Raw genomic sequence first — 27,355 nt, forward strand, 5'->3', positions numbered from 1 at the left:
ACAGACGTCTTCTAAGTCAGGAAATGCTGCCAGGAATGGATCCAATTGAGTGTGCAGGACAAACTTAAGAAGGATCAGAGAAGAGGCAAACATAGGAGCTGTGTAATCTCCCACTGCTCCCCCCAAGCTCTTCTCCCAGGCTGCCCATTTTTCAACCACCTCAGAACACTCTCAGAATTCTCAGACTCCCTTCTGGACACACTCTGTCTTCTGCAATCCATCCACTCCTGTATCTTTCCTCTGCAAATTTGCATTTTCCCTAGCCTTATTCATTTCTTCCTTTCAGGGTGCTGGAAAAAGCTCAAAAAGAATTAAAACATCAAATAACAGGCAGGAGAAAAATGGGGGAAAGAAATAAAAGTAAGGCCAAAAGAAAATAAGTTTAAAAAGCAGAATTGGTCAAATGGGAAGAGACACAAAAATCCAATAAAGAAAAGAGTTTCTTAAAAAGTAGCATTGACCAACCAGAGAAAGAGGTTAAAAAAAAATAAAAGAATTCCATAAAATAGAATTGACCAAATGAAAAGGAGGTCCAAAAGCTCCTGGAAGAAAAATCATTCTTTTAAAATTAGAATTAAAAATTAGCAAATAGAAGCTAATGCCCACGAAATATCAAGAAACCAAAAACAAAATAAAAAAGAATGAAGAAATAGAAGAAAATGTGTAATAGTGCACTGAAGAAAATGACTAACCTGGAAAATAGATCCAGAAGAGACAATCTAAAAATTATAAAGTCATGATTAAAAAGAAAAAGCCTAGACATCATAAGAAATTATCAAAGCAAAATGCTCTGGTGTTCTCGAACAAGAGAATAAAATAGAAATTAAAAGAATCCACGGGTGACCTCTTGGAATAATTCCTAAATGATAATTCCCAGAAATGTTAGTCAAATTCAAGAACCAGGTCAATGAGAAAACACTGCCTGTGGGCAGAAAGAAACAACTCGGATCATGAAGCCACGGTCAAGATCACACAAGAATTGATAGTTTTCCATTGAAGGATCAGAAGACTCGGACGGCGAGGGAACTGAATTGACAGCCAAAAAATCACCTACCCAGCCAAACGGACTATTCTTTCAGGGGGAAATGATCCTTTAGTAAAATAAAAGATTGCAGCATTCTTGATGAAAAGACCAGCCCGAAACAGAAAATGGGATGTCCAAATAGGAGATTCAAGAGAAGCATCAAAAGGTACATAAGAAGCGAATTTAAGGGCCAACTTGATCATATTGCTATGAAAGATTATCTGTAACTCTTAAAATTCGTTATCATCATACTTGGGATAGCACACGCAAAGAAATCATGGGATGAAGAAGGGTTACCCTGAGAGAGAAAGAGAGAGAGGGGGGTAAGATCGGGTCAATCATATCACTTCAAGAGCCACTCACAGCAATACTGTGAATGGGGAGAGTGAGGGCTGCGACAGGCCGGCGGGAACCTTACGAAAGAGGGAATGACGCTCCTCTCTGGCCCTGAGGGGCGAGAAGGGGAATTTGAAAGGTGGGGGTGGCAGGGAGGGGTCCTGGGAGGCGGGATAGTAAAAGTAAAACACTTGCGTGCCGAGTCAGGGTGAAGGAAGAAAGTGCAGGATTCTAAGGGGAAAACTTGGTGGAGAAGAACACTCGTGCGGCAGTCGGACCCTTTTAGGGTGGGATTTAGAGCAGGGATGCGCGGCTGGTTTAATCTTAGAAAACGTATCAGCACAATTGACCCCAAAATGCACCACTCGTTCCTGTTCAAAAACACTAGAAAAGGGGGCAGCTGGGTAGCTCAGTGGATTGAGAGACGGGGGGTCCTGGGTTCCAATCTGGCCTCAGCCACTTCCCAGCTGGGTGACCCGGGGCAAGTCACTCGACCCCCATGGCCTCGCCCTGACCACTCTTCTGCCTTGAAGCCGACACACAGTGTATTGACTCCAAGATTAGAAAGCACGAATAAATGGGCCTTTCCTTAAAATCATGAGTCGTATCCCTCAGGCGGTCAGCCAGACCTGGGGAGAAGGGCTCCCCGCAAGACCAGCAGTGCAGCAAGACGGCCCATTTTCACGACGAGTGTTTAAAGCTCTGCTAGAAGCTTTATCCGCGGCAGCAAGAGAAGCAAAGCCCACCCAAGTGGTTCGAGCGAGGACACTTGACTCTCGCCCTGGGCAGGAGGGCGACTCCAAAGCTCGTTGAAGGGTACGGAACCAACCCACACACATCCGGGAAGTTCTTTTGGCAGTTGCCCCAGACAACAGCAAGCCGGGGCCCGGACCCCCGCGCTGCCATGAACGCCCTGGCAAGACACCAGAAGAGATGACAACGGGGGGCGGCGCCCCAGATCCGAAGCCGGCCTAGAAAGCAGCCGCCGTCGAAACAGTCTGCCCGGCTGAGACGTAGAAGGGTCGGGGTGACCTCAGCCGTCTCGTGCTGGGCCAACCCAAAGATCCCCCAACTGGGGAGGAGGAGCGCCATTTGACAAATAGTGTTGGGAAAAGTGAAAAAGAGAAGAGCAAACGTTAGGGACAGGCCAATAGCTCATCTCCTTAAGCCAAGATAAGATCAAAATGGGCCTCTCCTTTGGACATAAATGGGCGTCTTTGAAGTGAATTAGGGAAGATGGAAGAGTTCCTCTGTCAGATCTATGGAGAAGGGAAGCATTTATGACCAAACAAGAGATAGAGAACATTACAAGGTGTAAAATGAATAATTTTGACAATGTTTAAAAAGTTTCTGTTGGCAGCTGAGTAGCTCAGTGGATGGAGAGCCAGGCCTAGACACGGGAGGTCCTGGGTTCCAATCTAGCCCCAGACACTTCCCAGCTGGGTGGCCCTGGGCAAGTCACGTGACCCCCATGGCCTCGCCCCGACCACTCTTCGGCCTTGGAGCCAACACACAGTATTGACTCCGAGATGGAAGGGGAGGGTTTAGAAAAAAAGTTTCTGTACAAACAAAATCAATGTAAGCAAGATTAGAAGGGAAGTCACAAGCTGGAATAAAAAAATGACAGCAGATGTCTCCAATAAAGGTCTCATTTCTCAAATATATAGAGGATTAAGTCAAGTCTATAAGAATACAAGTCGTTCCCCAATTGACAAATAGTCAAAGGATATGAACAAGCAGTTCTTAGATGAAAAAGAAAAAGCTTTCAATAATCATATGAAAAACTGTCCCAAGTCCCTCTTGATGAAGAAAAAATGCAAATTAAAACAGCTCTAAGGTACCACCTCACACTTATTAGATTGGCAATAGGACAAGGAAAGGGATGAATGTTGGAGAGGGTGTGGCAAAGTTGGGACACCGATGCATTGTTGGTGGCGTTGTGAACTGATGCGGGAGGTCATTTGGAGCTATGCCCAAAGGGTCATAAAGCACTTGGATCCAGCCATACCACTGTTAGGTCTGTATCCCAGAGATAAGGCAGGCAGGGGCTCCCTCTATAAACATATCGATAGCTGGTCTTTTTGTGGCGGTAAAGAACTGGAAATTGTGGTGTTTGCTGTGGTGAAATACTATTGAGCTGCAGGAAATGAGGATGGGGTGATTTCAGGAAAACACTGGGAAGACCTCCAGGAACCGAGGATGCAGAGCGAAATAAGCAAACCAGAACAGTGTACGCAGGGACAGGCACATGAGGAGTGCTCAGCTGTGATCGACTCGGCTCCTCTCAGCAAGCCCAGACAATTCTGAGCAACTTCTGACAAGAATGCTGCCATTCCGCTCCCGGGGAGGAACCACCGGAGTCAGGAAGCAGAATGAAGCAAGCGGATTTTCACCGTAGTATATTTGGGGTTTTGTTCGGGGATTTGGGTTTTCTATGATTATTCTCCGACAAAATCGGTCAATAAGGAAGTATGTTGCATGTATAACTCGGATTAAGTTGCTTCTCAGCTTCGGAAGGGGAGAGAAAAGGGAAGGAGAGACAATTGGGATCATATGGTTTTGGAAGACTTATGTGGAAATTTGTTACGTGTCATTGGTAAAGTAAAATAAAAGTCTTTATAATTAGAAATCAAATCACATCCTACCTTCTACAAGAAAAATCATCATCATCATAGTACTTTCTGACTTGACTTCTTTGTAACCCACCCCATCAATCTCTGTATTTGTATATATGTACTTGTTTCTCTCCCATCAAAATGTAAGTTCCTGGCAAGTAGGAACTCTGTCCTTTATTGCTTGTTCCTTGAAGCATAGAATAATACCCGGCACATAGTAGGTCCTCAATGCTTTTTATCTACTACTACTACTTTATGCCAAGCATTTTACGATTTCTATCCCATTTGAACCTTCCAACAAGCCTGTGAGGTGCTCCACCCCCATTTTGTGAGACTCCGTTTCAAAGTTCTCTCCACCCTGTCTTCCTCCCATAGAATTTTGTTCTCATTGCACTTTGACATTCGTCTGCTATGATAGTTATTTGTGTATATATTCGCTGTAAAGGGCATGAAGACTCAAACTAATTTTAACACGAATAGTATACTCTACGTGCTTGTTAAGCGAGTGAAGTTTTAGAGTGAATGTTTATATTTCTCTGGGTTTTGGGTGGAAATTCTTCCTTTAGCCCTTGGATGCCCCTGCTTAGAAGAAGTCAGTCATCGTGGTCTCGCTTCAGAGTGGCGTCGCCTTTCAATGCTAGACTGAATACTAATAGCATTTACCTAGCACTTGGCGATTTTCAAAGCACTCCTCACGTGGTGTGTTGGAGGTACTCTCCACGCGGCGCCTGACATCGAGAGGATCGACATGGTTTCCCCAAGTCGCACTGCTCTTCATGGCCTTTGACCTTGGGTCTTCTTGACCCCAGGCCAACTTCTCCCCTCTTTTCCTCTTGAACGGCTTAGCGATACTTCATAGATTTGGACATAACATATGCTTTTAAGAGGACGTTTAAACGAAGGGGCTCAAAGTGATGCTGCCTGTGGGATCCAATGCAGAAAACTTCCAGTGTACATGCATCGAGTGGTAGCAGTTCATGGCTGGGGATAGCGGGACAGCGAATTGCAGTTAGGATGTTTACGAGTGGTCACGGAAAACCGTGACGTGTGAGACAGTACAGGAAAACTACTGCTATGCACCTCCTTCATTTCTTCTTACTAGCAGCATAAGTGAGGTGCCGGCTGACGCAGGTGATTTTTCTGTCCTGTTGTCCACGTAAAGTTCAGATGCCTGTGACGTAAATATTTGGACTGGGTCTCCATGGGCTAGAGGAAGATGTAATTCTGACAGTATTTCTACGGCTTACTATTTAACTCGTATTCTAATATTCATTTCGCAAGCCAGTTACCCCACATTTAGACATTGATCTTAAATGATCCCTTATTAAAACTGTTCACAGAGAGCTGATTTTGGTTTTGTTTTTTTCTCATCTTAGAAAAGGAGACGGAGGATTGACCGAAGCATGATAGGCGAACCAACAAACTTTGTCCACACAGCCCATGTAGGATCAGGTGACCTCTTCAGTGGAATGAATTCGGTAAGCATAGTTTTCACATGTGATAAATATAAAGAATACATGAATATTGGGAGCCAGAGATGGAATCAATGTGCTGATTAAAACATTCCCTCAATTGTGAAGTCTGCAGACAACATAAAATTTACATATGGGATAGACAAATGTATCATTTAACCATGCTCATTTATTTCCTCTTTTATATTTTTTCCCTATCTTCCTCCCTTCTTCATCCTCTTTGCTTCTTCTAGAGCTCCATTGCTATCTTTATTCCTTTTATGTAGGAGCATTAAAACCTCAAAAGATCTAAGCTCAGAATGCAACCCTTTAAATTCTAATATTTCCATTTCAGCGTAGCTCTCTATTGTTTGCCAGAGTCAAGAGTTTAAAGTAGCAAAAATGCAATTTTGAGAGTCACAGCCTCGAGGAGCAACAATATTTTATATGTTCTATTTGATTTATGTGCCTTTTATACAAACCTTACTACAGAATTTATCTTCTGCCTCTACTTGTCAGAAAAAACTCTACTTACGGATATTATATCAGCATGAAAGGGAGGATAGACACAGACGGACACCTCCAAGATTTAGTGCACTTGAGGTTACAGAGAACCTTCTCCCCTAAGAAACCCTTTCTCTCTTCAGGCCCCCTCCCCACTGTGACAAGGAAATCACTTTAAAAGACTGATATATATATTAATTTAAGGTCGCCAAGGAATTCAGCTATGTAATTCCTAAATGAAAACTCAAGTCAGCCGTCAGCCTTTTTTGGAGTTTAATTACAATAGGAGTAAGAAAGGAATTAGAGATAGATAGAGAGAAAAAGGGAGAGAAGGGAATAGGGCTTAAATACCCCTTCTGTTTAGGCTGGGCCAAAAGGCCCAAGCCCTTAGATAGCTGGGGCAAAGAAAAGAGATCAGTCCCTATTACTCACGTGACCAAAATGGAGAAACAGTCTCAGAGGCCCCCACCTTCAGCTTCCTTCAGAGCAAGCTTCTCAGAGCACACTCCAACCACTCCGACCAACTCCTCAACTCACCACCACCCTCTGAGTCTTCAGACCCCTCTCTCTTTAAGGAAACCATCCAAGTTCCCTCCCCTCAGTTCCCATATCTACCAATCACTGTCCATCAATTTCCCTGTGTCAATGGAGGCTCTAGCTTAACCCAGGACCGCCCAGAGGTCTGTGGCTTTGCACATGTCTGTTGAAGGTCATATTTTCAAATAATTAAATCTTTGATCCTTTGCTACAGCCCTTCCTAAATCCTGTTAACCTGAGTAGGGTAGAGATTGGAATAATTAAATTTTGATCTAGGCTGCAGCCCTTCCTCAATCCTGTTAGGACTGAGTAGGGTGGAGATTGATTCCAAGTATCTCCATTGTATCAATTCTAAAATCAATCATAACTCAAAGAAATTCCTGTTCTATGCTTTAGCATAGGTCAAAGTCCTTTCCATTGTTCAGCAAAAGGTTTCTGTCCTAAAGTAATCTTAAGAAGGGAGGAGGAGGAACCTCCCATGCCAATGGGGTTCACATTCCAATAGACAAGACCCACTATCAATAGGAAATTTTTCAAGTATGAAATTTCCCAATGGTGAAATTTCCAACATTTATAAGTCTAAGGAATTTTAAGGTTTACACCACCCTTACAAAGATTTTATGACTGTGTCTAATTAACTAAAGGCATTTGCCCTATACTTTATCATAGATTGGTTTTCAAGTCTCTCTCAGCTTTTGAGCTGAGCCCCAACCTCACAGGCGTGTGGAGGGTTTCTTTTATTCCTTTTCTATACTATAGTTATGCAAGCTTTCTTAAGTTCAAAGTCTTTAGCAGTAGACAGCGAGAGGAAGAAAAGTTCTGACTTTCAGAGCTGGTTGGGCCTGTCTCTTCAGGCTGATGCCCCTAAAGACTGGCCTTACAGTTCAAACCGCTCCCCTTAAATCCTTTTGTTTGATGACAAAATCATGGGAATCCAGGTAGAGCAGACAGTTGGGGAAAATCTAGGAATAGAGGTAGTTTCTATCCTGAGAGGTAGGAGAGAGCTTTCCTGTCCAGGAAAGAGTTCTCAAGAGAGCAACTGTCAATCTCCAAGTCTCTCCTCTTCCCCCTCCAACTGCCTTTGTTGTCAATCAGTCTCTCCAACATTCCAAACCCTTTCTGTGCAACTTTCCCCACATACTTGATGTTCCTAAGAAATTTTTGAATGATATATTTACTAGCTCAGGGCAAATTGTGATGCTATAAATAGAATATTGAGAATTTTCATTGATCATTTCATCCATAACAGCAGACGACCCAGGGGGAATAAAGGCATTTTATCTGTCCATAGGATACAAGGTATACAAAATGTTAGAATAAACAAAAAAGCCAAACACAAAGCTTAAACATTTTATTTTACCTGAAGTAAAACATTTTATTTTAATGTTTAGCTGTTTTAGGGAAATGTTAGATAGTCCTCAGAACTGCAAATTGATCAAATTGATCCAAAAAACCGACACCATTCCAAGGAAACCAGCTTTATTATAAAAGAATATAGTAAGAGAGTAGCGAGTATAGTAAGTAAAGTAAGGTAAGGAGATAAGGAGGTATGAGAAGTAAAGGTAGAGAATGAGAGAGAGTAAAACATGTGTAAGGTAAGAGTGTCCTCAGGAGTGCTTATTACTTACTGAGAAAGGGGTCATTTGTTTGGGCAGTTGTCCTGTGTCTCCAGGGAACTGATGTCACTTTACCCATGGTTCACTCTGCCTACTGGGGAGGGGGAGGGCAAACCACAATGTAAATGAGATGCTAATGATATGTACCCTGGGGCAACTTGAGGTCATTTTTGCCTTATTCTGAGCAGACCAAGAAAAGCAGCAAATGTGGAAATTGAGCCATTTTTTGAACTGGGAAACAGACCTATTTTTCCTGTTCACAGATCTCCGGCCAAGGACTTGGGTTATGTCTAAAGACTGATGTGAGGAATTTTCTCGAAATTGTCAATCTAAGGAGCTCCTATGTCTTACGTGAAAAGTAGCTCCATTCTAATCAACTAGTCATTGTTTCTATTTTTTTATTGTATACAGCTACTTGGCAGGGCTTATGGGACATTTCAGGGCACATCAGGATCAAAATGGGGAACTCAAAGGACAGTAGAGAAATGTTAATTTGCAAAAAGTATGAAGGATAAGCTTTATCCAGAAGAAATTATTTTATCTCCATATTTATAGTTTCCACCCTCAGAAAATAAGTAGTCAGCCAGCCATAAGGAACTCTTAGAAATGGATGTACAATTAAGATCAGTTATTACACCCCTCCCCCCCCCCTCAGGGCTGTGATTCGCTCTCCTACAAGCACAAACCTTTATGTGTTTGAGGAAAATGGGCCCAACTTTAGATACATCTGTGGAAAAAGGGAGCCTCATACCTGCTGCAGTTGGCTTGAAGCGCTCTCCTGCAACTCATGAAGGGCCCAGCAAGTTTCCCTTTAACAGAAGAACTTCTTGGGGGGCTCATTATGGAACTGTAACTCTCCAGCTTATCCTTAGCCTCTCGGTGCAGATCCTGCTGCCATCAGCTGATCTGAGGGTCCTCCTGGTACAGGAGAGGTAGATGGGAAGCTCATTGAAGCTCACTTCAAAGAGAGTCTTCTAGCTGGAGGGAAAGGGAGAAGGCCCAAGCCGAGGCCAAAGCTGTTCCTCCTCAGAGGTTTGTGAGATTCCATTATAAGCCTTTCAAGCAGGATCCAAAGGCTGTTAGAAGATTCCTCAACCAGTTGGAACAGACGGACTTTGTGGAATCGTTTCATTCAACAAATGGCTTTCAAAGGACATATCGCTCTAGTCCAAGGCAGGAGTTCTTAGTCTGGGGACCATGGAATTGGAAGTGTGTGTGTGTGTGTGTGTGTGTGTGTGTGTGTGTGTGTGTATACACGTCGTACGTGTATAAAATTGTATTTCAGTCTCACAGGCATCATTTTTAATCACATGCAGTGACTGGAGTGAAAAGAGACGAGTTCAAAATGAGGTTCAAGTTGGAAGTGATCAGGGATGAAATGAGATCCATTGGAGGCAAAGGCAGGGATGGCAAATGGAATCCAAGGCTCAGAGAATTCTTCTGATGGGTGAGTGGGTGAGAGCCCTCTCTAGCTCCCTGTGGAAAAGGTCAGCTCTGGCACACCTTACAATGTTGAAGTGCCCAGGGAAGCGAAGCAGCCTATCCTGGTGCAGCTGGCAAGCAAACATAGTAGGAAGCTAGAATTACTATGGCTCTAGATGGGGGGAACATTTCCAAAGCTAAAAAGAGAAGGAAAATGAAGATGATGATGAAGGAGGAAGAAGAAAGAGGAGGAAAGACGAGTTTGGACCTGATCCTCCCCCCCAGCCACCTTGCTACTGAAGCGTTACATCCCCAACTTTAAGAGAAAGCTGTGAAGGCATTTCTCTTTGACACGACTTTCTGACATCCCAGGGATCACATCAGGGAATTCCCAGGTAACTCAAGCTTGCCTCTGAGTTCAAGAACATCCTCTGTAGTCCGCCTAAGAGGGACTACATTATAGAACATCATTTCAATTTTATTGACAACAGAATCATCATGATTGTAATGATGTCATCGTTATTCTAATCTCTGTGCTGTACCTTAATGATCTTCGGGGCCACTGAGGCACGATGGTTTGGGCTTGTAAATAGCTGGGTCTGGTTCCTCTGGCTATTAGCTTGGATTCCTTTTTTTGGTTTTCTATGTCCTGTGGCCCGGGAAACAGTCACTATACATGATAGAATTATATGTGAAAGATTACAGTAGGCCCAACACGGGCCTGGGGGGCTCTCCTAGGAGGAAAGTGCATGCGTTTTAGTGAGTAGCATTTTAAAGCACCATTTCTGACTATACAGAGGCTGCTCCACAGAGCAGTCCATGTTACTGAATGAAAGTCAACTTTGGGAGCAACAAGGGAACTCAATGGACAGAGACCCAGGCCCAGGAGAGAAGAGATCTTGGGTTCAAAAACTGACTTAGACTAGTGATGGTGAACCTTTTAGAGAAGGCGTGCCAGGCCCCACCCCATCCCCCCACAGACCGAGTGCTGTGCTCCTCCATACAACTTATTAGCCTACACAAGGATGGAGAAAGTGCTCCCACTGGGCTGCTGGCCAGAGGGTGGGTGAAGTGAGGAATATCCTGAGGGAGTGTGGAGAGGGGAGGGGAGTGGCCTGAGCACTTAGCTTCCCTCCAGCTCTGCTGCCTGAGCCGCCAACTTAACAGGCCCCTCCTCCTGCAAAGGGGCCGGTGAAGTGAGGAATGCCCCCAGCCCGGTTAGAGAGGGGGAGGGCAGCAGCTCTGAGAGGGTGGGTAGGGCGGCCGCATTCCCACAGAGTGCTCTGTGTGCCGTCTTTGCCACCCATTGCCATAGGTTCGCCATCACTAGTCTGTGATCATAGGCATGTGACTTAACCCTGATTGTTTTGTCATTGGCCCTCTTTAGCCTCGGAACTGATACTTAGTATCAATCCTAGGACAAATCAGGGCTAAACAAGAAATCATAAAGTACTAAAAGGGGTAAAAAGGGTTCTTATAAAAGGCTGGACCGGCTTATTTAAGAATAGAGTCACTGGAATATACTCCCAAAGAGATTTAGGTATAAAATATGGAAAGAGTGAAAGTAAGAAAAATTGGAGCGAGAAGAGGGTAAGCTATCTAGCCTCAGTATGTTGTTCCTGCCCCAGGCTCAACCCAGGCAGGGCTAATCGGCCCTTAGCGGGAGCCTCTCTCAGGAGGGGAGGCCTCTCCTGAGGCTGGTCCCTTCAGAGGATCCAGGAGAGCAGAAGCAGTCAGAGATCCTCAGAGTCAAGGCACCCTTCGCAGGAAGTTCTTGGTGTTTTGAAAGGCCTTCCTCTTTGTCACTTCCTGTGACTTTCCTCCACTTTACATGGACCAGTTACAGCAAGAGCTTTGCTTAGGACAGCCCGGGGGGCCGTCAGTCGATTCTCCTTCGTCGCCCACTGGCACACGTGGCTCGCAGGCCTCCCCCCCTCGAGTGTGAGTGGGGTGTGCACGCTTCTGAGAGTGAACGCAGATGATAGAAGGAACCCTGCAGAGCTGCAGCCACTTCCTGTGAGCGCTTCCCCTCGTGGCCCTCAGCATCTTCGTCTGCAAAGTGCTGGCATTGGAGCAGGAAGTGTTCGCTGGGGCCCCTTTTTCACCTTTAGGCCGAGCATCCCAGCAGACAAGGAGAAAGCTGAACGCAAACAGGAACTTGCTGTAAGTGAAATCTTCCTGCCTCGGACACTTGGAGCTGGAAGGGAGATGTTAGCACGGAGGGGAAATGGAGCAGTGCAAGAAGCAAGAGAAGAGAGGATTCTGGGAAATCGCCGATGGGTGGAGCTTCAGGTCCGAGCCTTGGACCGGCAGCAGCTTTTGTCCTCTTCTCAGGATGTGAGTCCCTCCCATCTCCCTAAGGACTCCCCATTGCACTCAACGCCAGTTTGTCTGTGGATGGTTCCTGTGCTTTTGCCCCACCAAGCTCTAAGTGGCCTGACTGGACATCTCAGGCTGGCCCAAGAGAGATGTTCCACGGAGGGCAGGCCGTGTCCAACACCTTCCTCCGGGCTGTCCGTAGCGTAAAACCTCGTGTCGCCACATAGACTAAGAATCGATGAGCATTTCAGCCTGGTGCCCCCTTGGCTGGCCCAAGGCTGGGGACTCACTGCCGTCCGGCCTCCTCTTTCACCGCTTCCCTCACCCCCTCGTGGTCGCCATCGCAACTCACCGGAGCTTGTTTATTTCCAAAGTGGTCCGATGTAAAGATTAAAATTTAGGGGAGACGGAGGCATCTGAAATGAGTTTCTCTCTGCAAGGAGTATTATATTTTTTAGAGGTTTATTAAGGATTAAAGAAAATACAGGATAAGGAAAACGTGCCTAGGCCAGAGGCCTAGACAAGACCTCACCTACATTAAGGAAAGAGCCCCGTCTGCTCCAAAACGGAAGTCCAAAAAGAGACCCCAAAACCTTTGCCACCAGCTTAAATCCTTCCTCAATCTCGGCCCACCTCAGAATTGCGTGAGATTGCAAAGCATTTTGGGGAAGTGGAGCAAAGGCTTGTGGGGATTGAAGTCCTGGATTCCAGTCCATTTTTACATTCCCCTGTTTGATCCTCTGGGAAGAAGTCCTTCCCCAAAGGATCATAAAAGCAGAATCAATTTAAAGATTACGATAATTTGAGGATAAGAGGAAAGGAAAAAAAAACAATAATTGCTGGACGCATTGACAGAAAGCCAGTTAGGGGGCAGGCAGCCCCCTTTGGCATGAGAGTATACATACAAATAAATGTTCAATCAACCACACCCAAAGTTCAATTTTGTGCAGCTTGTGGTCTGGAGGCTTCTTCACGGTGGCCTCTCCAACAGTTCGGTTCTGGATTCAGAGAGGGAGCATCTTCTTTACCTAAAATTCTTCTCAAAAGGAATTTAAACTTGGCCATTTAAATAATGATATTTTTACATTCCCCCCGTTAAGAGGGTGATTGACAAATACAGAATCACTTAGGGATGCACGGCTGAGGTATGAGGTATATGAATCAATTGGCAAGAGATATTAAAAAGACATCAGAAAAATCCAAAGAAAAGAAAAAAAATTTCTGGATGAAAATATAGACTATCAAAGTCTTATATGTAAAGATTCCAAGTAAAGAAAAATAAATCTATAACGGGTCCTTGAATCAGGGCCCAATCAAAATGATCTAGCAATGAGGCATTTACCCAGTCAGTAGCCAGGACTACAGAAAGGTAGCACCCTATGAGGCAGAAAAGAGGGACCAGATTATAGGAGCCAGGGTTGAGATACTCGTCTGTGAGTATCTTCAGAGTGAGTGTGGACACAAGGAAAGCCTACGTCTAGCAATGATAAACACAGTAACCTCGAGTCTTCACACTCGGTTCAAGACCTTTGGATTGGCCTAGACGAGCATCAATCCATCCTGGATTGGCTTTTCTTTGGCTCTGCGCAATAGCTCTTGTGTGTAGCTCTTGTCCTGGAATCAGACAGAATCATTAAGCAAAGTCCCATAATTTATTTAAATAATTAGTGGCATCATTTTTATAGTCTCTAGCTTTTTTGGGCATGCATTAGTGAATGCATCTTAAACTTGTAGTACTGAAAATCAAAAAATCAAAAATAAAAAAAATCAAAAGTTAAAGAAAATCTTAATGCTGGTGACATGTGCTTCAAATATAAAAAGGAGAGAAAAATAATTAAAAAACAAATAGTATATTGCACATGCAAGAAAAATATAATAATAAAAGAGCTTTAAAAATTCAAAAATGTAGCTTATAATCATTGACACTCTGTGTCAGCTAAGGAAATATAAAATGCAAGGCTTTCTCACCAAAAATGAGATCCATTTCCTCTTAATATCTGGCCATGATCACTGTGAGCAGAAGGCAAATGAACTGAACAGTAGTACAAATATGTAGTTTCATACAATCCCCAAAATTCTCACTAGCCCAATTAATTACAATAGCAAACAAACACACTATCATATTTCACATAAGTTGTATGACATTTAAAAGCCTATGAATTGATGGATATTTGTCACAATTTTTACAAATGTAGCAAATCTTTCAACCTTGGTAATAAACATATATATATTTAAACAAGATAAAATTCATCTTGGGTTAAGAACATAATCAAGAAATCTATATATCATTCTGGTGCAAATAAAATAGTGAGCTGAGGAGCATAAATAAAGCGGTGCTCCTTTATCTTGGAGGCTTTTTAGGGGTACAAATGCCCTGAGATTAACTGCCCAACTTCCATTCACATATTTAAAAAAGCGGGAAGGTTGGGGGGTTATAAAATGTATTTCGCTTCAGCTACAATTGGCCTTACCTCGTGGTAGGGGCAGGCAAAATAACCAGAGATTGTTAAAAAAAAATTCCAAAAATCATATTTAAAAACCCTTAAAATCAGTTGAGATATTTAGCATATTAAATTTTCCAAAGGTGGTTATACAATTATAACCAGTCCTGAAGTCCATCCATCCTCTATGTGAGAATTTACAAGTCAAAATAGAAAGGCTGTTTTTTTTGTCATATGGGCTTAATTACAATAATTTTTTTTAGCACAATTATAGGGGAAAAACAACAGAATTTCAAAACTCAGTACATTCAAAATAAATTCAATCAACCTTCAGCGTAACAGAATAATATTCAATCCAGTAATATATGAATTTAACATCACAAAGTTAAATCTTAAACCAAGCAATGCAATAGAATACAGAGATTTTTATAAACCATTGGAGTTTGAAATGCCTCAAAATTTATCCTTTAGTCTCTTTGAAGTTCCTTGGGGGTGTTTATCCATTTAAATGTCTATTGTCCGAAGGCAGAGTGGTAAGGGCTAGGCAATGGGGTCTGAGCGATCTGCTCCAGGCCACACGGCCATGAAGTGTCTCAGGCCAGATTTCAACTAGAAACCTCCCGTCTCTGGGCCTGGCTCCCAGTTTGCTGGGCCACGCATTTGCCCCTTCAAAGTTAAAGTTGAATCTTTGGGCTGAGTCTGCTCCCTGACAGGCAGGTGAAGTCAATGAAATTACCAGAAGAGTCAAAAGGTATCCTTTTAAACAGCCCATTGCTATTAAGTTTCTGTTTGAAAAGTCTGTTTCTTCTCCTCTCCCTTTCTCTCTCCCCTGCTCTGATTACCTCCTCCTGCCCCAGTCCACGTGGAGCCCAGGCCGCCCACGTGGAGCCAATACCACCCCCTTCCCCCCCCCCCCCCCCGTTTTGTTACCCGTCAAGGATCTGGGTTTGTTGGGCAGGCAGGTCACCAAGTGATTGCGATCTTGGTTGAATCAGGTCTGGATCGGGGGCTGAACGCCCGCAGGCAAACGCAGCTGAGCCGGGTGGGGTGGGCGGCAAACGCAACAGGTCTGGATCGAGCAGCAGCTTTGCGAGGGTAAAAAATCACCTTGACCAGAGAGATGTGGCTCAAAAAAATATTTCTAGGCACTAGATATTAAAACTGAATTTAAGATCAGAAAAGAAATCAGAAGATTGAGAGTTTTTTCTCCCGAAGTGGTTACGCCAAACTGTCAAGATTAAAATTTAGGGGAGACTGAGGCAGGTAGAAATTAGTTTTTCTCTGCAAGGAGGATTACATTTTTAGAGGTTTATTAAAAGTTAAGGATTAAAGAAAATACAGGATAAGGAAAACGTGCCTGGGCCAAGGGAGGCTGCCTGGGCGTCCGCTCTTCCCTCTGCCCTTTTCACCCTCCGAGGTCATGTGTTGGGGGGGGGGGGGCTTGCTCGGGGCAGAGCTTTAAGCCCAGAGAAGCGCTTCTAGGAAGGCCCTTCGTCAGCAGAGCAAGTGGCACCGAGGTGGGGATTCGAGCTAAAAGCGGCTTCTTTGCTTTTCCCCTTCCTGTTCCTCTAGGTCAGCTCCATACAGAGCCAGATGCAGTCCAAAGGAGGCTATGGCGGGGGGATGCCTTCCAATGGCCAGATGCAGCTGGTGGAGACAAAGGCCGGATAACTCTGGGAGTCCCTCGAGTGAGTGTCTGAGAACCCTGCACGTCCCACTCAAGGGGTGCTCAGTCCAGGAAGCAGACCTCTGCACTTCGCGATTTCTAGTCCTGACACAGGCAGACGTGCGTCCGAGTTGTCAACTGAGGCCAGTTCAAAGTAACTGAGCTACCAGGACTGCCATTTCTGACCTCTTCCCCGTGGACTAAATTTGACAGGGAAATCCAGTTTGGCCAGAGGCCTGGCCCAGTTTTCCGTCCTTCGGCTTTCTGAATTGAGGTCCTATTTTCTTTAAACCCTCCCCTTCCATGTTAGAATCTATACTGTACTCCGAGGCAGAAGAGTGGTCAGGGCTAGGCAGTGGGGGTTCAGTGACTTGCCCAGGGTCACAGACTGGGAAGCGTCTGACACCAGATTTGAACCCAGGACCTCCCGTCTCTAGGCCTGGCTCTCCATCCAGGTACTATTTTTTTAAAATTCAGTTCAGTTCAGTTCAGAGTGCCTATTTTCTATGGTCTACGACAGACCCAAAGAATGACATCCGTTTCCCCTTTTAACAGTGTCTTACTTGAACTTTAAAATGAGAAGCTTCTTAAAACCAAAACAAGAGTCTAAATATTCTCAGTAATGTTGGAACTAACTTGGCTTGTTTTTCTTGTCTTCACAGGTTCGTGTGAATTTCCGGATCTCGTCTACTGTTTTGGGGTTTTTGATTTGGAGATTTGGGGCTTTGGGAGTTGTTTTCTGGTTTGGAATTGGGGCGCGCGGGCTGAGCCTGCTTCACGTGTTCATTTTGAGAAAGAAATGGGCCGGGACCGCGTTCGTCCTCTCGTGACGGCTCTGGTGACGTTTCTCTGCCGTGCTCCAAAGACGCTGAAGTGGATCTCGTCGTCCTTCCAGCGGCGTGCGTGCGTCTGGCTTCCCCCGCACCGTGACTATAGAGTAGCCCGGCTTGCGGTGTTCTGTCTTAGGCGTATTCTCAAGGCCTATCCGGTAGGCGACTGGCTTTAGCATCTGCCCCTCGTTTCCTCTAAACCGCCTGTCCCAGCACCTTTCTTGTCCTGACTTCGGTCCCGGGCATGCCAGAGAAGGTTGGTCTCTGGACAAGCACGACGACCCTTTCTCCTCTTGTTGGAAGCCCGGCTGAGCCCCTGGGCTTGAGGAAGCCGCCAAGTTTTCCGGGTGGCCCCCACTCTCTCGGCATCACAGCAAAGATCGCTCATCACAGCTGCTTTCCTTCGGCGTCCCTTTTCGTCCTCTGCCATTTTGAAACGAAACAAAGCTGGCGTTCAGAAGACACGACGTTGTAAATGTTGAGTATATTTATTTAAAAGGACGCCGTCAAGCCTGCAAAGAGCAGATGAGTGCTTCCATCCATGCTCTCTCTTTTCCCTTCTCCTCCCTGCTGTCTTCTTTTATGTTCCTCCTTAGACTGCCCGTCATCAGGATGTTGAACTGCTCCCCACACAGTTGGCAGGCTTGGGTTTTTCATCTAGCTGTTTCCAGGCCAGCTTACGTTGCTCATAGCAGCGCACTCACAGGGTCACTTTTTACTCTTGAGAGGCGAGAAGCCTTTTGCTCAGGTTCCAAAGTACGTGAATATTGCACTGTCTCCAGATTCTAGAGCTGATTCTTCTCCCCTTCCTCATCCCCACGTCTTGCTATCACGGTTGTCAGAATAGAGTCGTTGGTTTGATTTTCTGTGGATTTCTTTCAAAAGCACGTGCCCAATCCAGCTCCTCCGTGCCTGCCTGTGATCGAACAGTAGGGTAACCCGAGTATCCCCACCAGCCTGGAAATAAACGGATGGGAAGAAGGAAATGTCATCTGATGACTTCCTGTTTCCCTCTCAGCTGAGCCTCACTTCCTGCTGAAACAACGAATGAAGTCAGTGCTAGATGCATGAAGCATCTTATTCTGGCACTTCCTACGTGGATTCCCTGGAAAGGAAACCGCCATCTTGGTCAGATGCAAGCAGGTTTGCCCAAGAGTGCCAGACTGCTGTCTCCTTGCTGGCCCCCAGATCCTTTTCCTTAGTGAAGATCATCTTCTCCTTGGGCTTTGGCAGGAAAGTCGCCCTTGTCCTTACTGCATCTTCTTGCATTTCCTCTTTCTGGAGATCCACCTGTGCCTGGCCCAGCATTGTTCCCAAGGCAGTATTGGCAGACTGAGTGCTGCATCATCCCTCCCTACAATGTTATCAGAGGCTTGCTCGCACTTGAAAAGATCAGCGCTCTTTGTAACAGGTAACAGTTACAGGCCAGCTCCTCGGTTTCCACTGTTTCCTGTATGGAAATTCTTCAGCTGCACATGAAGCATATTGTGCCCAATGCAGGGCTGCTACCCTGCAGGAGGAGCAGTACTTGCAGGTCTTACCTTGCTTTTGTTCCCTGAGGGCTGAAATAGAACAGCAGGAGGATCCAGAAGTCATTGTCTCTTCCAAATCATGTTTTTCTTCCCTTTAGAGTGGAGTCCATTTTCCCTCCCATTAGAGATATTCCAGTTGTTTATTCCTTCTCTGTGATCTCATTTGGAGTGTTCTTTGCACAAACACTGAAGTGGTTTGCTATTTCCTCCAGCTCTTTTTACAAATGGGGAAAGTGAGGCAAACAGGGTTAAGTGACATGCCCAGGGTTAGACAGCTAATAAATGTCTGAGGTCAAATTTGAACTCAGACCTTCCTAATTCTAGGCCTGCCACTCTGCACATTCCTGTTCCAGAAGACCCAATGTTGTAAGCAAGGACTTTGTTTTCTCAGTCCATCACTTTCCAAACTGCTCCAACGATACCTTTAAACCACTGTGGATGATTGTCACAGGGAGGAGATTTACCTTTAAAGGACACAAAAACTTCCCAAATGTGGAACCACCTTTTCTGGAGTTTTTCCTACTGAGGATGAAAAGTAAGAAGGATGTTGAAGTTTTGAGGCTGGTTTTGACTGACTTTCAGGCATTTTAAAGGTTGATTTCAATAGGTCTAAGGGCCAAACAGTTCTCATTTTAAAATGGAAGCAAATAAAAAATAGCCCAACGGGAGGGGAGTAGGAGGAGGGGAGGAAAGAACGGGAATCCTGTAGCCATGGAAAAGCCTTCGAAATTCATTCACTAATAAATAACTTCATTAAAAAACAGAGCCCACTTGGCCCAGTTTCGTGTCTAGCCCACTTTAAGAAAATGCATTTATTTTTACACTGGGAGGTAACTTGCATAATGGCGGCTAACCATGAAGTGGTGCCGATCTGTGAAAAGCAAAATGAGGGGTGAGTGGGGCAAAAGGGGGATTTAGGAAGGGAAGTCAGTATTACAATACAGTTGGCCCGTCCACAGACAAATGTTGTGATTACAGTAGTTGTTCCTTTTGCCATCAATTATCAATTCAGAGCTTGCTGCTGTTCACTCTTCCCTGGGGAAAATTGGCATATTTTTGTAGCATACTTTAGAGCCCACGTTTTTGGTAAACTGTGTTCATTCTTGAACAACGTCATTCCCATGTTGGCTTGGAGATATTGAAATGAAAGTGTTCGCTTTGACTCAATAAATGTTTTCTTCCGGTTTCTGCGCTGCCTTTCCCTTCTTCCCTGCTCCGGCATTCGCTTTTCCAAAATGAACTTTGCTTATTTTATGGCCACGTCCTTGGAGACTCGGTAGCAGCCTTTTGAAATGATTCCCCCCCAAAAGTCGGACTTACCGTGAATTCCCCCTGGGAACGGGTCTGTTCTCCAAGAAGTGATATGGCCGGGGAGGCTCAGCCGGAAGACCGAGAAGCCCGTCTTTGCTGGAGGCCTCCCTTTCCTAGTTACAGAAAAGGCGCTGACCTGACCCGAGAGGCGGAGTCTGCGCATGGAAGAGCCAATGGCAGTGCAGGCCCCCATGTGGCCCCGCCCTCAGGCTCTTAGGTGAGGCAACTAACCTGCCTAGCAGACAGGAGGGTGGTGCCTTGTGAGGTCTTGGAACCTCCGCCAAGTCTAAGGGCCCAAAATGGGGGGAGGGGGGGATTTTCAGTCCCTGGAAGACCGAGCACTGTGGCCAAAAGCTCTTCGGAAGCTAAGGCAGGGGAGGTGCGACATAAGGCTCCGCCGTGGGCCAGTCAATTCCTGCACACAGCTTGGTAACCTGTTGTTAAGGTCCGGATTTTCACCCACCACCAAGGAAGTCCACGGACAATGTAATCAAGCCAGGAGAAAGCCTTTATTGTGAAACTGATATGCGCATCAGTGGGAACCTCTGCCATCAGAGTTCCAAGTTGCTTCTGACAGGCTGGGCTTGAAATACTTTTCTGTAGGCCTGGCTTTCCAGCCCCTTATCAACCATCCTTGGAATTTTGCCTGCATGTATGGCTCTCATCTGCTTCCCACTATTCTTGGAACTTTGACAATTCTATATTATTGGGGTCTTCCTGGCCTGTAGTTTGACATTTATTGGGGTCTTCCTGGCCTTTATCTGGTACTTGGGGTTTGACATATTTATGGTTCTGACAAACTTTTCAAGGCTGGTAAGGCCTAGGACGTCCTGTTTTTCCAAGGCTGGTCATTTTGGCCTCCTTCACATGCTCAGGATGTTCCCACCTCCTCCCCATGTCCTGGCTAGGTCTTGGAAGTAAGAGAGCCAGGCCAAGAATGCACGGGAGGTTTGTGGCATTTAAAAGAGTGGATGCCATAAACTGTAATGGTTAAAATGGTGGAAGACTTAAATTGTAGTAGATAAAGAGTGGATGAGTAAATTTATGACCGCAGAAAATATGTTTTCACTACAGTGTCTTCTTTTTTATCAAATATAAGGTGGTCACCAGGGAAATATTCCCTATTATGAATATACCCAAGTCAACTGGGTTTTATAGAGAATTTAATTAATAATATGATGAGGAATCAAAGAAAGAGAGAGAAAAAGAGAAAAAGGGGAATAATGAGAAAAGGATAGGCCAGCCCAGGGTGGCCCTGGCCAACCCAGGCCTAAGCCCTTAAGAGAAAGAATCAGTCAGGCCTTTATCACTCACCACAAGATTTGTCCAAGCAAGGATTCAGAGAGACACAGTCTCCTCAGAGGAGCTCCAGCGAGCCTTCTCCAACAGACTGGCCTTTTTCTTATTTAGCAGGTTTTCTCCTATGTCACCTCCCCTAAGTTCTTCCATCTACCAATCACAGTAGACGTTTTCCAAAGGACAGCCCATTCTAATCCACACCTGAGTAGGCTAGAATCTCTAAGTAAGTTTTTTCCTCTTTCCTCCTTCTAAGTTTACAAGTTGCCTGACCTTTATAGGTACTTAGCACCCCTTTGTATTCGTTCTAAAAATAGGCATGCCTTAAGTATGGCTGTAAGTATTTTTCATTGTTCAGCAAGGAGTTTTCTCCCCTAAAGCAGTCTTAACTAAGGGTGGAGTAGAGGTCCTCCCATTTCTGATCCAAGTAGAGTTCTCACATGTTAGATCTAAGTAGCTTCACTGTTTAAAATGGGAAATAATTCCAATAGGGAAATGTCCCAATAAAAAATCCCCTTTAACATTCCCAAGTCTGAGAAATTTCAAGATTCACAGGTTGCGGGTTGGCTTGCTGCGGGGAGAAAGGCCTGCCTTGAGGAAGAGCTGGATGAAGCAAGCAGGGTAAGCAGGCCACTCTAGGCGATGCCATGGAGTGGTCAGGAGAAAGAGCAGCAGCAGTAGCATTAAGGCACAAATCTGTTCTGCCATCGAAGCCTTGTTCCTGTCGGCCTAAATGGAGAGGAAGAAGATGGTCTCTGGGTGGGAGGGCATGCATCTTGTAGAGCTAGTAGGTGAAGCTCCTGCACCTTTCTTTCCTTTTGGTTTTTGCCAAAGTTGTTCTCCCTGCCCTTGCCTTCCTTCCTGCTTTCTTCCCTCCCTGGTGAAATGAAGGTCCCGTCACAAAGGTGCTTCTGGAAGGTAAGTGTAATGAATCCATTGCCGCTCACCTTCCTTGTGGTGTTGGATGCCAGCCTCTTGTCAGCAATGTGGCAAGGAAAATGATGGAGGCCTTGAGAAGACTGGGTAGGGTGCTGCCCCCTTCCCCAGGGGGTCCATGCCGGGGTGGGAGGGAGTTGTCTGTCAAGGGTAGCAGCAGCAGCAGCAGCTGAATAGCTCTTCTGGGGACCTACCAAAGTCTCCCCTTTGGGGACTACTTTGGCGATTTCGGGCCATGTGATTTGGGGGTTTTTCTTTGTTTTTGGCGAAGCTTCTTTAGACAGGTCTCCCCCTTCGGAAGGCGAAGGGGAACACTGGGACTCCTTTGGGCATTGTAGGTCAATACCAAATAGGTTTTTGTTTTTTGTTTTCCCTCCACCGAACCCGGGCTTTTTGTAAGGGATAGATGTGAGGCAAGGCCAGTCCCAGGTCGGAGGTGTGGGGGTGGGGACTGTGCCCTTTCCCCTGGTTGCTGGTGGTGTATCCCTTAATGTGTGTTTGGAGCCCGAACCCCAATTGCAGAGTGTGGCAAAAGCAAGGGCTCCAGCTGAAGGGAGGGGTGGAGGAAGGAGGTGTGTGGAAGAGCTGCGCAGGCCCAGAGTAAAAGGCAGGCCAGGAGGCTTGGAGCGCAGGCGCTCAGGGGCAGGCAGGTGGCAGGCAGGCGCAGTAGGGGCAGGCAGGTGGCACGTGGCGGAGGGGGAGGGGAGCGGAAAGTTCCCGCCTTTTCTGTCAGAGCCTCCCTGTGTCGCTGTGCCTAGCATTAATGTCTCCCAAGGCAAAAGACTGGAAGTTGCGTGTGGACTGTGTGAGGTAGGGGAGCAGCACTTGGGCCGAAGTTGGTCACATGAGGCACCTCTGCCGAGGGGAGGAGGCTTTGGGGGTGGCTGCCGCCGCGGAGCCCGCCTCCTGCCTCTTCCTCTGGGTTCTTCAGTAGTCCCGCCTGCTGCCTGTACTGGTCAGCTCCATAGGCAGGCCTACCCCTGAAAGCTGCCCCTCCCTCTCAATTGCCCGCCTCCCACACTGCCCCTCCTCTCCCTGGGGGACACCCACCAGAAAGTCCCCTCCTTCAGTAGCCCCACTCCCAGGTCCCCAACTTCCTCAGGTGCTCAGCTCCCCCTCCCCCACCCCCTTCGCCTCTTGGTCTCCCTCTTGAGGCCACATATTGGTATTGCATCCGAGGAGGGTTTTTTTTTTTTTTTTTAATGGTTTTGAAATAAGCTTTTAGAGGTCTGTGCAAGTTGGACCCCAAGCCTCGTACACATCCTGACGTCTCAGGCATAAATAGGAGTGGACCTTGGCCGTGAGTGGCCCACTTTGCCTTAGAGCAGTCACACACCTGCCTTCCACCCTGTGCTCTCAGTATTCTCCTTCCATAGCGGATGCAGAAATGATTAAGGAAGTTCTTTCTGCTCTCCCGCTGCCTGAAGCCCTGGCTCTAGTTCACTGCTGTGCCCATAGAGGTGGCACTGACCCTGTCTCCAGGGGACATGACTGAGCAGATGCTGCTGCCAAGCTAGCAGCCATAGGAGGGCCTGAACTACTTTGAACATGAATAACCACTGATGACTTAAATGGATCACTTTCCTATAATGAAAAGGAAGTGGAGAAATGGAAAGGAAAATTCAAAGCAAAACCAATTCATGGAGTGTGGGTGTCATCTGAAGGAAAACCCCTGCTCCCTAGAAGTTTCCATCACCAAATTTACCAATCTGTTCATCCTAATGGCCACTTTGGTACCCCGGGCATGGTGGACTCTGTTAAGAGAGTCTGGCTGGCCCCTGGTATAACTACCGGAGCCCCTAAAGTGTGTTCAGCCTGCCCTTCCTGCCAGTCAGATCACCAACATGCCTTTGGTGGAAAAGCCTTTGGTGGGCGTCCTCTGGCTTACACACCTTGTGAGCGTTCTTTGTAAGGGAAGTGTCTCCTTTGGAGTGGTGTCCACCGAGGATCTGGAGGGATAGAGGAGACAAAGGCAAGTCCTGTGTGACCCTGGAGGCATGACCCTCCCCTGCAAGCATGCCCATTCCTCCAGCCATGCATCCCTCCTCACCTCAAAAGGGGGGAAGTGTCGTTCCTGGCAACATAGGGTGGACCTTGTCCTTGCAGGGATGAGACAGCTGTCCCTTTTACCGGCACGTTCACTATTCTCCTTGGTCCTCACCATGTCCTGGCTAGGTCTGTGAAAGGAGTGAAGCAGGTAGAGAATACACTAGACGCTGCTGGCTGGCTGACTGGCTGGCTGGCTGGCTGACTGTGTGCTGGCATCAGTGCCTGCCTAGATAGAGAGATGACGGGAACCTGTAGGGTAGCCTGGTCACTCTTGGGCTCCACTTGTACCTTGTGTTCTTGGCTCTCCCTCAGAATGTGATGCCACAGAGCGGTCAGCTGTAGCACAAAGAGCAGCAGCAGCAGCAGCAGTGTTAAGGCTGCTCTTCTGTTCCGTGTCTAGGACTCCTGCCTTTTGGGTTGAAGGTATAATGTCCGATTCTGGCTCAGAATCCATGGAGGACACATACACACACACACACACACACACACACACACACACATACACACACACACACACACACACACACACATACACACACACACACGGTAATGCAACACACAAGAGGTACTTTATTGAGCAAAATATAGCTTGGTGCCGAGGACCTAAAGTGCTGGCCCCGAGGCTGCGATTTGCAGGTGTTTTATACACTTTTAGGGTACAGGAAGTAAAAAGGAATTCCTGGGGTGGGGGGGAGTGAACCGAAAGTCGTGGGGCTGGGGTCCTGAAACCCAAGTGCCCAAAGGGAAGACACAGCAATCTTAGTCTTCGGTACCCATATGTTTCACGTATGGTCATGGTGACCGAGGTTAGGTCAGTGAATCGTGAGATGATATATCTTTGTGAAACCTGGGATAAGAGTCCAACCTGCGGCTGCTACATAATGTATGTCCTTAGTGGGTTTGGGCTCGAGAAGGAGAAAGGAGTCGGAGAAAATGGGTGATAAATCAAGAGACACAGAGAAGTGAATTGAAATGGGAGCGGCGATGGCCCCTGATACTATTTTCCTTAGAAAAACCATGAAAGGAAAATCTGAGACATAAGAGACCAAGCGGAGGTAAGAATTCTGAGATAGAAGGACGTGGCCAATAGTGGCGCTAGGACAGATAAAGAGAGACAGCAGGGAGAACTCCTAGGTTGCAGGAAACAAGAGAAAAAGCAGGGGGCCTCACCCCAGCCTTTATTGTGGATTGAGTGGTGATCAATGAATAGGTGACATAGTACCTAGTTCTTAACTTTGGTTGCATAGACAATGACAAGATCAGAGGAGGCGGGGATTCTCCTGACATGAGCTTTTCAGAGGAATGAGGTTTGACAAGGTGAGGGCTAAGCCTTTGTGGCTCAGGCCCGGGAATTCTCTTGCCCTTAGAACTGCCGATACATCGATCATGAATGGATCTGATCAAGTATTTCATACATCAACCATACCCCCATGCCTGGTAGGTTATATATCCACCCCTTTTTTTTTTTTTACAAAAATTAAATAAGAGGGTATCCTGTTACAATGAAATTGTAAACTTAATCAACAAACAGGAATACTAGTGAGCTATCAGATAAAGAATCAAAAATGAATTCACAATCCAATTTCAAAATGAAGTATAACTTAGCAATACTGCTGTAAAAATGATAAGAATGATCTTCATTTCCATTTAGCAATGTCAAGCGTAACAATTTTCATCATCCAAGATCACAAGTTATCATATCAAATAATAAGAAAATGATGTTCACTCCTTAGTGATCCTGAATTAAGGTGATAAAGTAATCATAGGACAGGTGCATGGACATATCATATTGCCCATGTATAGCCAGGATTATAAGAAGTTGTCACATCTTCAGTAGTTAAAGAAAAAGACTTCCTCTCGAGATGAGAGGGAATCCTTGTCTTTCCCTTGTTCTGATTATGCGTAGTCTTTGGGATATATAATCCAAGATGCCTGCCACATAGACATATGGTTGCAGGGTTGGTACCATGGCCTGTGAATGAGGGTGTCTGTAACCTGGTCGTGGTGGTTACAAAAAGGGATTTTTCCTTTGTGGGCTGGGACTGGAGAAGAAGGAGCAAGGAGTCTGAGAATATGGGTGAAGAATGACAGACAGAGACAAGTCAAAGTAATAGATAGGGCAGGCATGATCCCCTCTGCTTTTTTCCTTGGTCAAAGAATTAAAATTAAAAAATTTAAATTTTTTTTTAATTTAAATTTTAAATTTAAATTTAAAATTAAAAAGAAAATATGAGAAGCTTGCAGACAGGTGGAAGTAAGACAGGTGGCCCAGAGAGGCCTTAGTAAAGAGACAGTAGTGAAGCTTTAAGATTGCTGGAACAAGAGAGGGAATCACGCCTTTACCCCAGGCTTTCTTGGGGATAGCCAGGATCAATGACCAGATAAGAAAGCATAGATAATTCAGATTGGATGGGAAGGTAATGATGACACCTTTTGGGTGTGTTGACCTCAACCCGCCCTTTTACCAAGGAATTGGAGTCCTCACAAAATGTCAATGCACCAAATGTTAATGAGTTTGCATGGCTAGGTCAAGAGTCCACCCACAAATGTCAGAGTTCCAACCTTGTGTCTGAAGACACAATATCCATATATCAGTTATATTTCTTAGATGTGAGTATGCTTGGAATGCTACATATCCCCCCTTTTTGTGTTAAAAAAATAAGATGAAGGGTGAGTGATATAAAAATACGAGAAAAATTTCACTCAAATTAAAAATATAAAAATCATGTAGCATCATCAAATGATACTTCAAGTGATTCAAAATAGACAACCAAAACTTATTGCAAGAACTTTGGATGTAAAAAGTAAGTGTGATTGTCAACAACAATGAAGATTTTACTCTCAATGTATTAATAATTTGATAATGATGAAAATGATCTTCATACTTAGTAATCAAAATCAAAGATAAACGTCTCATAATAGGTTAAAAATAATGATAAAAAAGTAATAAGAAAATAATCGTACTTCAAGATGCATAAAAAGAAAAACAACATAGGGTAATCAAAATATTCAGAGAAAATAAAGTAAAAGAGCATCAAATCCCAATTGCTCAGTTGAAATAAGAATGGATAAAGATACTCTTAAAAATACTTTCTCTCTTTCTCCCCCCTCCCATTTTTTGAACAGCATACCAAATAGATGAGCATCTTTTACATTTTTCAAACATTAGTACAAACATCAATTCAAGTGTCAATATTCCCATGAACATTACATTTTGATTTGTTGTTGAAACAACAAGAATGAAGCTAATGAAGTGACATGGCAACTTTTGGCTGCATATTTCTTATATAAGACTTATGGGTATGTCAAAAAATAAAATTTCTGATTCATATATCCAGATCAGAGCATTAGTAGTACTTACAATGTACTTCTAGTTTTTCAAAGAAAATATATGGGAAAAATAATCTGAGAAAATGATCACGGAAAATGACCATGAAATGAATGCAAAATTTTAAACTAATGGCTCACCT

General features: G+C 45.2%; 1 protein-coding gene across 2 annotated transcripts in view; it reads left to right on the plus strand.

The window, feature by feature from the left end:
* The window catches only part of CDC42SE2 (CDC42 small effector 2), a 119,126-nt gene extending 99,647 nt beyond the window's left edge, over positions 1–19,479 (plus strand). For both annotated transcript variants that reach the window (XM_007486206.3, XM_001364151.4), the window contains exons 3-5: positions 5,352–5,453; positions 15,838–15,953; positions 16,594–19,479. In XM_007486206.3, the coding sequence (XP_007486268.1) occupies positions 5,352–5,453; positions 15,838–15,936 (201 nt within the window). In that variant the 3' untranslated portion in view covers positions 15,937–15,953; positions 16,594–19,479. The remainder of the gene's footprint in view (positions 1–5,351; positions 5,454–15,837; positions 15,954–16,593) is intronic.
* Positions 19,480–27,355: the final 7,876 nt, after the last annotated feature.

This window comes from Monodelphis domestica, chromosome 3, assembly GCF_027887165.1.
Source record: "Monodelphis domestica isolate mMonDom1 chromosome 3, mMonDom1.pri, whole genome shotgun sequence".
Lineage (NCBI taxonomy): Eukaryota > Metazoa > Chordata > Mammalia > Didelphimorphia > Didelphidae > Monodelphis > Monodelphis domestica.